General features: G+C 45.1%; 1 protein-coding gene across 1 annotated transcript; it reads left to right on the top strand.

Moving 5' to 3' along the window:
• Positions 1–12,157: 12,157 nt before the first annotated feature.
• On the top strand, positions 12,158–13,124 carry LOC123113846 (photosystem I reaction center subunit II, chloroplastic). The gene has a single exon (XM_044535162.1). It carries the CDS (start codon positions 12,289–12,291, stop codon positions 12,904–12,906), a length of 618 nt encoding a protein of 205 aa, XP_044391097.1. The 5' UTR covers positions 12,158–12,288; the 3' UTR covers positions 12,907–13,124.
• Positions 13,125–14,621: the final 1,497 nt, after the last annotated feature.

The raw sequence follows: 14,621 nt of genomic DNA on the forward strand, positions 1-14,621 counted from the left end.
ACCCCTACGAGCACCTTCGAGAGACTGAACCGATATATCATTTTGAGTTTTACGAAGTCATCGCAGACGCATCGTTGTCGACAAGAACGTCTCTTCCCACTGAAAGTGCATCGCAGAAAATTCTGAAATAAATCCAGAATAATGCGAGCACGAGGACTTAAACCCTGATGGGCTGAGAATACCAGCGTCCGTTAATCATCCAACCACATGAAGAAAGTTAAATAAAATTATATGTTGATAGTGATTCGGGTTCTGTCGAGAGGCCTCGTCATTGAAGCCCACAAGGTAATGACAAAACCCTGGTGGCAGCGGGAAAATGGTCCTAGCCCATTTTACATTGTTGTGTCTTTCTTTTTTCTTTTTTCTTTTCTTTCCATACCTTATTTTCTTCTTAATTTGAATAGTATATTTTCTTCTTGTATATATTCACCCTTCAATTATTTATCTATTTCATTTATTATTTATAATCTACATTTTATCTTTTCTTATCTTTTAACATTTATTGTTTTTATTTTTGACTTTCATTTTTTCATAAAATACATGATTTTCAAAAAGCTGCATGTACATGTATTCTAACACGCACTGAAATTATTTTAAAATGTATGAAATATTTTTATAATACATAAATATTTATTTCTTATACATGAACATTTATTAAATGTGAGATGCACATTTTTTCCTATGTATGCACATTTATATTCACATCCCACGGAAAAACTTTGCTTTGTATTAGTTTTATTACACAATGGTTTTAATGGTTGTGTGACAATCGAAATTAGGAACTACCATTTTATGATATTTAACACCATTTTATATGATTAATTTTGCCAAGCGTAATATACAACATACCAATTTACATCTTATATTCACTATTGAAAATTTCACTCTACGCCGAGTGTTTGGCACTTCGCTAAGTGCCAATCCACGGTCACTCGACAAAGATATATACGTTGAGTGTTGCTCTCGGCAAACCATAGAACACGGCGAAGGAGATGGCTTTGCCGGAACATTGCCAAAAAAACACACAACAACTACCAAAGACTCGCCAAAGAGCATATATGTAGAGAGATTGAACGCACGGTGATAAGTTGCCATGTGTCATGTCCATTTGCGCTAGACGGCTCCGTGACGCCGGGGTGTCTTTGCAGAGCACTTACCCATGGCTCTCGGCATATATTAAATAAAACCTTCAAATAATACATGGCCCATGGGACACACCTGTTATTGACTCATTTGTGAATTATTTTATTTAAATCAATTAAAGCCATAAAATCGTTCACCGAGTATTGCAGCTATCCGCAAAGACATCCTTTGCCGAGGTTCCGCAGAATGGCTGATACATCACAAACGTATCTATAATCTTTGATTGTTTCATACTACTATATTATCATTTATATATACTTTTATTGCATTTATATCATTTCATATTATTTTTCTAGACTAATATATTAATTTAGTGTCCACTGCCAATTTTTGTTTTCTACTTTTGGTTTAATAGGATATCAATATCTATGGAGGTCAAAATATGTTGTTGATTTAACACGAATTTTTGGGCAACAAGAAACACTAGAAGCTTCGGGAGACATCGAGGGGGCCCATGAGCCGCCATATGGACACATGGCGCGGCCAGGGGGTGGTGGCGCCACCTGTCCATGTGGGCCCCTAAGCACCGCCTTGACCCTATTATAGAGCAATAAACTCCTATAGATACATAAATCATCCGTCGAGCCTCCAAGAAAATTTTATCGCTGCCGCAAGCCTCTGTTTTGAAGAGATCCCATCTAAAGCCCTGTTTTGAAGTTCTGCCGGAGGGGGAAGCCTCTTCGTCAACCTTGCCGCCTCCATGACGATGTGTGAGTAGTTCCTTTAGGACCTACATGTCCATAGTAGAAGCTAGATGACTTCTCTCTCTCTTGGATCTTCAATACCATGTTCTCTTCCGAGATCAATCTGATGTAATTCTTATGGTGTGTTTGTGTGGAATCCGATGAATTGTGGATATATGGTCATATTGTTCATTGGATATTATTGAATCTTTTGAAGTTTCTCTCCTATATAATTAAGTAGCTATGTATGATTTTCGAGTTATTTGTCTTCTCTGGCCAAGATAGATGGGTAATTCTGCTAAAATTTTATCTATTTATGGGCCAGTCCAATAACAATTTCAGAAAATTCCTAATAAATCCTAGAGGCCCACCTAGCCCATTCGTGCAAGGCAAGGGGCACTACTAAAGTTTAGTCTCACATTGCTAGTTTAGAGCGAGCTGGACCTCTTTATAAGGGAGGTTCTTTCCCCACATGTATGAGCATGAGAATAAGAGGGACATCCATGCGCGCTTCTCCTCCGCCGCCCGCCTCGCCATGCCTCATCACGACACGCCGCGTCGCGGGTTGCGGGAATGAGCCGAGCCGTTGTCTAAATTTTTGCCACGCACGACGGGTATACGAAAGGTCACGTGGGAGTTGAACAGTTTTCTATAGTGGACACTGAATCCGAACGGCACGCCTGTCAGAGAGACGCACCCGAACTTCTTCCTCCTCTCGCCACCGGTTCCAATCTCTGAGCTGCTACTGTCTTCCTCATCCCGCCTTGCGGCGTGCACCGCGAGTCGGGAAAGTAGGCCTCTGAAACCGCACCACTTTGAGTCCTGTACGGGAGAAGGGTGATAAGGTTTTTGGGGAGCGCTCTGCGCGACTACTGACCGGTTCATCACGGACACCGATGACCACTTCCCCAACGACGAATTCTTCCCCGACGTCGACAACCTTTTCGACGACATGGCTGGCGAGGATGTCGACCCCAAGTGCAGTGCTCATGTTGCTGCTGTAGTCCTATTAGTGTTCTTGCTCTTCCTGTTATAGGTCCTGCCACAGTTCCTTGTTCTACCGTTTGCCCTACATATGTTTGGTTATAGTTCATATATGTAGATGCTATTTACCTTCTCTCCGTCAGATCGCATGATTTGTTTTATTTCTGCTATATTAGTCATGCTTTATCTAGTATTTATGTTAATAAAATCGTTTGGTAAATTGCTCGTATTTCCAACAATCCAAAAACCTTATTATAGGCAATTTACCCCGTGTGGTTTTGCTGCATCCATGATGCCTCTTATGTTTCAGGGTATCCACTATAAGAGGTGGCGCATGAGAGCAGTCTTATGGTTTCAGACCATGAGCTGCTATGACGCCACTCTAGGCAAACCTAAAGGAGTTCTTGATCCTCAAGAGGAACAAGCTTTTCAGAAAATGGATACCCTGTTTGAGGCTGCTCTCTTGAGTGTTCTTGGTGAGAACATAGTTGATGCTTATGCATCAATTGACAATAGAAAAGATATGTGGGACGCACTCGAGGCCAAGTTTGGGGTCTCGAATGCCGGCACTGAGCTGTACATCATAGAACAATTCTATGACTACAGGATGACTGAAGAGCGCTCCGTGGTTGAGCAACCTCGTCAGATACAGTCATTTGCTAGAGAACTTGAGCACTTCAATTGTATGCTACCGGACAAGTTTGTTGCCGGAGGCATCATCACTAAGCTTCCTCCTTCGTGGAGGAACTTTGCTACCTTACTGAAGCATAAGAGGCAGGAGTTTTCCATTCCAGATCTCATTGGTACTCTTGACGTAGAAGAAAAAAATGAGAGCAAAGGACACACGTGCTCGAGGTATTGAGGGAGGATCTAGTGCCAATCTGGTACAGAAGAAAAACTCCCAGTCCTACAAGTTCAAGACAAGGGCAAGTTTGATGGTAAAGCAAAGTTTGACGGGAAGAATAAGGTTGTGCAACACACAAACTTCAAGAAGAAGAATGACAAGAAGAAAGGTGTTTTTCATGTGTGTGGAGATCCTAATCATTGGGCTCCTAGTTGCCCTAATCTCTATGACAAGCGTCATCTTGGGAAAGGCAGCAAGACCGCTAATGTTGTCATTGGAGACAGTAACATGAAGGATGCTGGACCGCAGGGACTTCCATCATGCTGATGGGCAATGGTTCAAGTGCTTCTGTTCATGGTGTTGGCACGGTCAATCTGAAGTTTACTTCGGGGAAGATCGTGCGGCTGAAGAACGTGCATTATGTCCCCTCCGTCAATAAAAATCTTGTTAGTGGATCTCTTCTGTGTAGAGATGGCTACAAGCTTGTCTTTGAGCCGAATAAATTTGTAATATCCAAGTATGGAACGTTTGTTGGTAAAGGCTATGAGTCAGGAGGCCTATTTCGTTTATCCTTGTCAGATGTTTGCAATAAAGTTGTTAATCATGTTTCTACAATAGTGAATCAAATGTGTGTCATTCGTGTCTCTGTCTTGTTAATTTTGGTTGCATGTTGCGACTATCCAAATTAAACTTAATCCCTAGTTTCACCACTGTCAAGGGATCTAAGTGTCAAGCGTGTGTGCAAGCTAAGCAACCTCGTAAGTCTCATGCGACTGCGGAAACAAGAAATCTTGCACCACTAGAGCTCATACATTCAGATCTTTGTGAAATGAATAGTGTGTTAACAAAAGGTGGAAAGAAGTATTTTATGACGTTAATTGATGACTCCACTAGATACTATCAGGTGTATATTCTGAAATCTAAGGATGAGGCTTTGAACTATTTTAAGATCTATAAAGCTGAAGCGGAAAACCAACTTGATCGAAAAATCAAGAGGCTTAGGTCCAATTGTGGTGGAGAGTATTTATCAAATGAATTTGATTCCTTTTGTGCAGAACATGGTATAATCCATGAGAGTATGCCTCCCTATTCACCTCAGTCAAATGGGGTGGCCGTAAGAAAGAACCGTACTCTAACTGATTTGGTTAACGCCATGTTAGACACATCGGGTCTCTCCAAGGCATGGTGGGGGGAGGCAATATTGAGATCATGTCATGTCCTAAACCGAGTTCCCACAAAGAACAAAGAGATAACTCCATTCGAGGAATGGGAGAAGAAAAGGCTAAAGCTCTCTTATCTACAAACTTGGGGTTGTTTGGTGAAAGTCAATGTGCCAATTCCAAAGAAGCGCAAGCATGGACCAAAGACTGTGGATTGTGTTTTCCTGGGATATGCTTTTCATAGCATTGGTTATAGATTCTTGGTTGTAAAATCGGAGGTACCTGACATGCATGTCGGTACGATCATGGAGTCGAATGATGCGACTTTATTTGAAGATATCTTTCCCATGAAGGATATGGCTACCTCATCTAATCAGGAGATGCCTAGTTCATCGAATCAGGAACTAGTTACATTTATAGAACCTGCCATTTTGATGGAACACTTTGAAAATCCTATGGAGGAGAACAATGAAGTTCCTACTAGGAGCAAGAGACAAAGGACTACAAAGTCCTTTGGTGATGATTTTCTTGTCTATCTAATAGATGACACTCCCAGTTCTATTTCAGAGGCCTATGCATCTGAAGATGCTGACTACTGGAAGGAAGCGGTCCATAGTGAGATGGATTCCATCTTGGCAAATGAAACTTGGGAGATAACTGATCGTCCTTATGGGTGCAAACCTATAGGGTGCAAATGGGTATTCAAGAAGAAACTTAGGCCTGATGGTACTATTGAGAAATACAAGGCACGACTCGTGACCAAGGGTTGTACCTAAAAGAAAGGTGAAAGATTTCTTTGATACTTACTCACCAGTGGCTCGACAGACCACTATTCGAGTTCTACTTTCACTAGCTGCCTCACATGGTCTTCTCGTTCATCAAATGGATGTTAAGGCTGCTTCCCTAAATGGAGAGCTGGACAAGGAAATTTATATAGAACAACCAGATAGGTTCGTAGTATATGGTCAGGAAGGAACAGTGTGCAAGTTGCTGAAGTCTTTGTATGGACTTAAGCAAGCACCCAAGCAGTGGCATGAGAAGTTTGAAAGAACTTTAACAGCTGCAGACTTTGTTGTAAATGAAGCTGACAAATGTGTGTACTATCGCCATGCTGGGGGCGAGGGAGTTATCTTTTGCCTGTATGTTGATGACATACTGATTTTCAGAACAAATCTGAATATTATTAAGGAGGTCAAGTATTTCCTATCTGGTTGTTTTGAGATGAAGGATTTTGGAGTGACTAATGTCATTCTGAACATCAAGTTGTTGAGAGACGATGATGGTGGGATTACATTGCTTCAATCTCACTATGTGGAAAAGATCCTGAGTCGCTTTGGCTATAATGACTGCAAGCCCACTCCAACACCATATGATGTCAGTGTGTTACTTTGAAAGAATCAAAGAATTGCTAGAGATCAATTGAAATATTCTCAGATTATTGGCTCGCTTATGTACTTAGCCAGTGCTACAAGACCTGGCATCTCTTTTGCTGTGAGAAAACTGAGTCGGTTTGTCTCAAAACTAGGAGATGTGCATTGGAAAGCTCTAGAGAGAGTTTTGCGTTATTTGAAAGGCACTGCGTTATGGAATTCACTACATTGGGCACCCGAAGGTGCTTGAAGGGTATAGTGACTCAAACTGGATCTCAGATGCCGATGAGATAAAGGCCACGAGCAGATATATATTCACTCATGGAGGTGGCGTTGTTTCTTGGAAGTCTTGCAAGCAGACCATCTTAACGAGGTCAACAATGGAAGCAGAGCTCATAGCACTAGATATAGCTATGGTCGAAGCAGATTGGCTTCATCGTCTCTTGAATGACTTGCCGGTTGTTAAGAAACCTATACCGGGTATCCTTATGAAATGCGGCAATCAAACTGTGATCACGAAAGTGAGCAGCTCAAAGGATAACATGAAGTCATCAAGACACGTTCAGAGAAGGTTAAAAGCCTGTCAGAAAAATGAGAAACTTCGAAGTTATTGCATTGGATTATATCCAAACATCTAAAAATCTGGCAGATCCTTTTACTAAGGGTCTATCATGTAATGTGATAGATAATGCATTGAGTGAGATGGGTATGAGACCCACAATATGAGTTGTTCACAGTGGTGACCTAGTCTATGTGATCGGAGATCCCGTGAATTAGATGTGGAAGATAAGTTGTTAGTTAACTGAGAGGAGAGTATCCTTACTGTTAACAATACCACTCCATGAAGATGCAATACTCTCCTAAATATGCATGGCAGGTTGATGTATATCTTAATGCGTTCTAAATGGCTCATTTAAGCAGAGATGTTGTCTTGCAGAACATCTTTTGAAGAACACACCTATATGAGTCTGATTGTCAAACATCGCAATCTATGAGAGTAGGGTTCTCTCTAGTAAACTCATGAAAGGTCACGGAGTATGATGCATAAGATCCATCCACGGGAAGACCCACGGTAGCCTAGTATCGGTCAAGGCTTTATGTGAAGCTAGATTCGTAAAAAACTTGCAGTTCAAGGCCCAGTCCACTGTTCAAGTTGCTTACTAGTGTAGCATAGAGTTCTAGGTGGAAGTTTAACTTAACAGTCTCCACTGCAATACTGATATATAAAACCGTGTTTTGGAACCAAAGGCAAATTGTGTGTGCCTCTCGAATCTGGTGGGGGATTGCTGTAATTTTATCTATTTATGGGCCAGCCCAATAAAAATTACAGAAATTCCTAATAAATCCTAGAGGCCCACTTAGTCCATTCGTGCAAGTCAAGGGGCACTACTAAAGTTTAGTCCCACATTGCTAGTTTAGAGGGAGTTGGACCTCTTTATAAGGGAGGTTCTTTCCCCACATCTATGAGCATGAGAACAAGAGGGACATCCTCCTCCGCCGCCCACCTCGCCACGCCACGCCACGCCTCGTCGCGCCGTGGGTTGCGGGAATGAGCCAAGCCGTTGTCTTGCCACGCACGACGGGTATACGAAAGGTCACATGGGAGCTGAAACGTTCTCTGTACTGGACACTAAATCCAAATGGCTCTCCTCTTTGGCTGAAGTCTGTTTGCTTCGTCTTCCTCTTTTGCTTCACCTCCCGTCGCTGGCCTCTCGCCTCCTTCTCTTGTGCCTATAAAAGTGAGGTCGCTCCTCTCAGAGAGATGCACCAGAACTTCTTCCTCCTCTCGCCACCGGTTTCAATCTCTGAGCTGCTATTGTCTTCCTCATCCCGGCTTGCGGCGTGCACCGTGAGTCGGGACAGTAGGCCTCCGAAACCGCACCACTTTGAGTCCTGTACGGGAGAAGGGTGATAAGGTTTTTGGGGAGCGCTCTGCATGATTACTGACCGGTTCATCACGGACACCGACGACCACTTCCCCAATGATGACTTCTTCCCCGACATCGACAACCTCTTCGACGACATGGCTGGCGAGGATGTCGACCCCAAGTTCAGTGCTCCTGTTGCTGCTGCAGTCCTGTACGTGTTCTTGCTCTTCCTATTAGAGGTCCTGCCACAATTCCTTGTTCTACTGTTTACCCTAGATATGCTTGGTTACATTTCATATATGCAGATGCTATTTACCTTCTCTCCGTCAGATCACATGACTTGTTTTATTTCTGCTATATTAGTAATGCTTTATCTAGTAGTTCTGTTAATAAAATCATTTGGTAAATTGCTCATATTTCCAACAAATTCTTTAGAGGAGTGGTGCATAATAGTGGATTCAATCTTGCGGTCTTCTATATCTCTGTGACAGAATGGAGACAACACACGCATTTATTGCTACTAAGGATAAAACATGAGGTTTAATCTTATTGCTAGATTTCTTTCTATCTACATTATGCCATCTTGCCTATTGCGTTACTCTGTTTTTCATTAAACTTAATACCTTGAGATGTGTGCTGGATAGCGGTTTCGGAGTTGATTAATAGAAGTAAATGATGTTGGATTACGGTCTACTTATCACAAACGCCATGAATGATCATGGTTACAAATGATGTTTTTCTGTAAATTGCGCAATAGTAATTTGTCTACCATGCCATTATTTGCTTTTAAGAGAGATGCCACTAGTGAACCTATGGCCCCGGGTCCATTCTCCATCAATACTTGCTTCTGCAAAAGTGCCTCTTTTATTTGCCTTTATTATTTTTCCGTTTCACAATACGATTATCTATCCGTCTATTTGCTTTTAATCTTGTAACTTGCAAGACGAGGGGCTTGACAACCCCCTTCCCAAGTTGGGTGCAAGTATTTATTTGTTTGCGTGCAGGTGCTGGTTATCTTGTTAGCTTGTTGAGTCCTACTGGCTGGATTAAACCTTGGTTCTTAACTGAGAGAAGTAATTTTGCTTCTGATGCTACATCACCCTTCCTCTTCGAAGAATCCAACAAATCCTACGGGAGTAGCAATGACTGGCCGAAGTTGAGGAAGAAGACCACGTGCAAGCTCAAATATGCGCCAGAATTAAAGCACATGCGAGGAGGGGATCAAGGTAGAATTCAGAGACATGATGATAGGTGGAGGGACTCACTGTAGACAGAGAGGTGTCATGACAACACAAGCCAACCCGTTGTCGAGCAATTGGCTATGTGCGGAATCTGCAGTTTGGCCCTAACTCTTAGCTCGCTATGCTTTCTCACTCGCTTCCTGAAGTTAGCCGCCCTCAACTCAAGTTTGTGGCCTCACCCCTGGCCCCCTCCCTCACCATTTCTATCACTAGCACTTTAGAGCCACCTATGAGCCCTTCCTCGCGCCCACTCAACCCCCCCTCGCTCTCACTCACGCGCCAAGGTACCCAACTCCCATGAGTTCTTCTTCTTCTTCTTCTTCTTCTTCTTCTTCTTCTTCTTCTTCTTCTTCTTCTTTAGGGCATTTCTAACCGGTCCCCTATAATTGGTTAGTGGAGTAAAATTTCCGGCACCTAGTCGATCCCCTATCCATAGTTAGTGGAGTATATTTTTACTCGGGCCCTAAAAATTTCCCTATTTTTACTCCACCAATAGGCGGACGAGTAAAATGCTACGACTCTCTCTTGCGCCTTCGCCGCCGCTGCATCTTTGCCGGCGCGCCTCCCGCCGGTCCCCAGCCGGCCCCGTCGCTACCTCGTTCCATTCCTTTCCCTCCGCCGCCGTTCTTCCCATTGGCTAGCCCGTTCGGCCCTCTCTGCCATCGCCAGAATCAAGGTGAAACGCCGCTCCCATCGCCATTATTGATTCGTCCGTTTTCTTTCGAGTTTCTTCTTTTAATAGCGGGCACCGCATCTCACCTTGCTTGCGCACCACTGCTGGTCACACACGCTCGCCTGTTCGGTCTAAACCACGCCGGCCGGCTTTAGCACCACCACTGCACCCCAAGTGTCTGAAGAATTGCCGAGGTGAGTTTTTTTGTTTGTTTCTCTTTGAACGAAGCCGTTGGGATTGAACCGAACCGTTTGGATCATAGATGAAGAGGTTGAGGAAAATGGCGTTGGAGGACTCATCGTCATCCAAAGAGGAGGAAGAACACGACGATGACTTTGACACCGTTTTAGGCATGATTTTCAACAATGATGTTCGACGGCCAAGGAGAGGATCACAATTTTGCCGCATACACATCAACCGTGATAGAGCGGAGGGCCTTGCCAAGATCATGAGAGAATACTTGGACCCAAACCCAACCTATCTGGAGAAGTACTTTTGTCGACGCTTTCGAATGCACACAAGTCTTTTTCCGACCATTGCAAAAGCCGTTGAGAGATATGATGACTGGTTCAAGCTCCGGAGAAATGCATTTGGAGAGATCAGTGCAAGCCCTCTGATGAAATGCATTGCGGCTATTCGAGTCTTGGCATATGGGTGTTCTGTCGATGCAATTGATGACTAGGTATGCATTGGCGAAGACGTAATCTTGGAGGCTGTTCGAAGGTTCACCAAAGCAGTGATCACCGTCTTTGGCCCAAAGTACTTGAGAGCACCACCCGAGGAAGACACCAGAGGCTGATGACTGAGAGTGAAGCAAGAGGATGGCCAGGGATGCTTGGATCACTTGACTGTATGCACTGGAGATGAAAAAATTGTCCCGCGGGTTGGAAGGGTCAGTACAAAGGCCATGTCAGCAATCCAACGATCATTCTTGAGGCAGTTGCATCGACGGATCTTTGGATATGGCATTCATTCTTTTGTCTGCCTGGCTCTCACAGTGACTTGAATGTGCTATCGAGATCCCGTCTGTTTTCCAGGCTTATAAAAGGTGAAGCTCCCGCTTGTGAGTACTCGGCCAACGGGCACAACTACTCGATGGGTTACTACCTTGCGGATGACATCTATCCATCATGAGCCACCTTGGTCAAAACAATTCCGCGTCCAAAAGGTAACAAAAACACTCACTTTGCCCACTGTCAAGAAGTTGCAAGGAAAGATGTGGAAAGAGCCTTCGGTGTGCTTTAGAAGCGCTTCACAATTGTTCGTGGCCCTGCCGAGTACTGGAACTACAAGGTTCTATGGAGAATCATGATTTGTTGTATCATATTGCATAACCTGATCATTGAAGACGAGAGAGATATGCTCACCAACGGGACTCGGTTTGAGCTAGGGTATAATACAAACATGATCTTGACATTTCTTGAGGGGCATCGCAAGATCGAGAAGTTCATACTGAGCTCCAACAAGATCTTGTTGAGCATCATTGACAATGTCTAAGCGAGTCCTAGTTGTTCTATGAAATGCTATTTGCTACATTTGAACCATTCGTCGCGTTTAAGTCCGGTTGTAAACTTTGAATTCGGTTTGTAAACTATATTCGTAATTTGGTTGAACATTCAAATTTATGTTTAGTTTATATATGTGTGCTAATATGTAGTTGCAATTTGTACTAGAATTGCAAAGTTTGAAAAAACAAAAAATTATTTCGTTATATTTAGGGGATTAGCTAGGTCCGGCCAAAACTATATGCTCCACTAAGCCTTTTACTCCACTAAATTTTAGGGGACCGGTTAGAAATGACATTAATAAACATGAGGGAGCAAACATATAATTTTCACTTTCTCAACGGAAATCGATGAGATGCCCGGTTGTTCGAGAAAAAAGCTCGAGACACCGAGAAGTGGCACAAACGGCGTATATTTCTGGCTTCGCCTGACGCGCCATTGATCATAAACGGAACGAACGTGGCCGGGACCGAGAGACGATGAACCGTGGAGAGTGATCCGAATATCGTCGCGTGGCCGCTGCACGCCATACCATCCGGGCCCGGCCGTGCGCATACCTGCACATGTGTGTGGTGGCGGTGCGGAGACACCGGCCGTATCAAAATCGGCACTCCCCATTGGCCGGCCTCATATCGCCATATCACCTTATCCACTCCCCCACCCCCTCCACCCCAAGCCCCCGTACCTCTTAGCTCAGCCATCTCTCCTACTCATCACCCACCAGACACAACCCCATCTCCCGCGCGCGCGTGTGGCCTCGGCTCCTCCCCCCATCTCCTCTCTCGCCAAGAACCACCGAGCTTGGAGCGCCACCGCCATGGCCATGGCCACGCAAGCCTCGGCGGCGACGCGCCACCTGATCACCGCGGCCTGGTCGCCCTCCGCCAAGCCCCGCCCCGCCACCCTCGCCATGCCATCCTCCGCCCGCGGCCCGGCCCCGCTCTGCGCCGCGGCCTCGGACACCCCCGCCCCAGCGGCGCCGCCGGCGGAGCCCGCCCCCGCGGGCTTCGTGCCGCCGCAGCTGGACCCGTCCACCCCGTCCCCGATCTTCGGCGGCAGCACGGGCGGCCTCCTCCGCAAGGCCCAGGTCGAGGAGTTCTACGTCATCACCTGGACCTCCCCCAAGGAGCAGGTCTTCGAGATGCCCACTGGCGGCGCCGCCATCATGCGCGAGGGGCCCAACCTCCTCAAGCTCGCCCGCAAGGAGCAGTGCCTCGCCCTCGGCAACCGCCTCCGCTCCAAGTACAAGATCGCCTACCAGTTCTACCGCGTCTTCCCCAACGGCGAGGTGCAGTACCTCCACCCCAAGGACGGCGTCTACCCGGAGAAGGTCAACGCCGGCAGGCAGGGCGTGGGGCAGAACTTCCGCAGCATCGGCAAGAACGTCAGCCCCATCGAGGTCAAGTTCACCGGCAAGAACTCCTTCGACATCTAATCTCGTACGTCGTATATGCGTACGTGCTAGTTCATCGACCGGTAGTTATTGGCGGGTGGCGATGATGATGGACGTCCTGTAATTTTAATTGTCGAGTTTGAATGATGGATTCGATCGGTGATAATGATGCATCAGGTTATATGTACATGGTAATTTGATGATGATACTGCTGTATGTTAACGTTGTTCATATGCATGATCGGCTTCTTTTTATGTTGATGATGAGTAGTAATTTGTTACACGCGTACACTATTTTTTGTTCTTTTGGCCAGAGATGTAGCATGCGATGTTTAAACCATTCAACCTAGCGCATAAACACGGTAACCCGCAGCATGTGTGGGCAACGCCTTCTCTACGTATTGTTTTTGTGAAAGTAATTACTGAAGATAAGACTTATGCTAAATTAATTTACATAATTGGTTACGATTCATATACTCCCTCCGATCAAAATTAATCGTCGCTGAAGGAACCATCTTTATTGAAGTTGACTAGTAAGTTTCCCGTGCCTTGCTACGAAAGATAAAACATGTCTAGAAATATATTGCAAAATTGATTTTATTTTTTGAACCCTCAACCACACACCCACTGGTTTCTTATAAACATGTATAGAAACATCGTTGACTAAATTTAGGATCCAAGGTTCCTATCATGCATCCAAATTAACTACTACCAATTATAGGAGTAGAGATCAGAATTGACTAAGCATCTGATGTCGCCACATGGTAACATCATCAAAATTGCCAGAAAAAAGTAAACTCGCGAGTGAATGAAAGGAAAACCTGGGACCATAAATAAGAAAGAACAAAGGTAGACCATAAATACACGGCTTCATACAACAATTCCTCTCTCGAGACCTTGTCAAGCAAACAACACAAATATCAGTAACTTGCAACAATCTTGCTCTGCACATGATGGTTGCTCACTAATACAACTACAGAAATACAAGTCATGCCAAATCATTTTAATAAGCTATTATGGCAGAAGGATATCTAATACCACGGTATCAAACCAATTAACGTACAGTCTCCAAGTCCTTAGCTGAGCCTACCAACTGCTGCTACCGCCTTGCTGTCTTTCATCTCTGATCAGTGGATCATTCATCTCTGATCCGTGGAAGCTCCGAGCAGCCAAGCACACAACATTTAAGCAGATCAAGCACAAACCAAGGTAGAGAAAACACATAGAAGTGAAAAGGCTACTTGTTGGCCCAAAGAAAGTGCCAATTATGTCCAGGCTCTTTCACTACTAGAAAAATGCTTATATGTAGAAGTTTACCAGTAGCGCCTGTCTGAGCCACCACGCTACTGGTATGTACTAGTAGCGCTTGGTACAAAACGCGCTACTGCTACTGTGTAGCAGCAGCGTTGGTTAGCATGGGCCACGCTGCTGTTACGTGGGCCGCAAGGCCAAAACGCTGGCCCACTTAGCTGTAGTGTGGGCTGTGCGCCGACCTACAGCTAGTGGACGTAGCAGTAGCGCCGGCCTGTACCCGGTGCTATTACTACACCAAGTGACCCCCCCTCCCCCGCACTCTCTCACTTCGATCGTCCTCTTCCCTCCACCCGCCGCCGCCGCGGTTAGGGTTCTTCCCAGCCGCCACGCCGCCACCTCCGCCGTAGGTCCCCTCGTCGCCGGCACGGGTATGTAATGCTCATCCCCTCCGATGCTCCTCTCCCCTCTCGCCGCCTTCCGCTGTTCCTCCCCCTCTCTCGCCGC

This window comes from Triticum aestivum, chromosome 5B (assembly GCF_018294505.1).
Source record: "Triticum aestivum cultivar Chinese Spring chromosome 5B, IWGSC CS RefSeq v2.1, whole genome shotgun sequence".
NCBI classification, from domain to species: domain Eukaryota; kingdom Viridiplantae; phylum Streptophyta; class Magnoliopsida; order Poales; family Poaceae; genus Triticum; species Triticum aestivum.

What these genes read in the sequence shown, in the direction of transcription:
- LOC123113846 (XM_044535162.1), top strand. Translation starts at nt 12,289, where the DNA reads ATGGCCATGGCCACGCAAGCCTCGGCGGCGACGCGCCACCTGATCACC.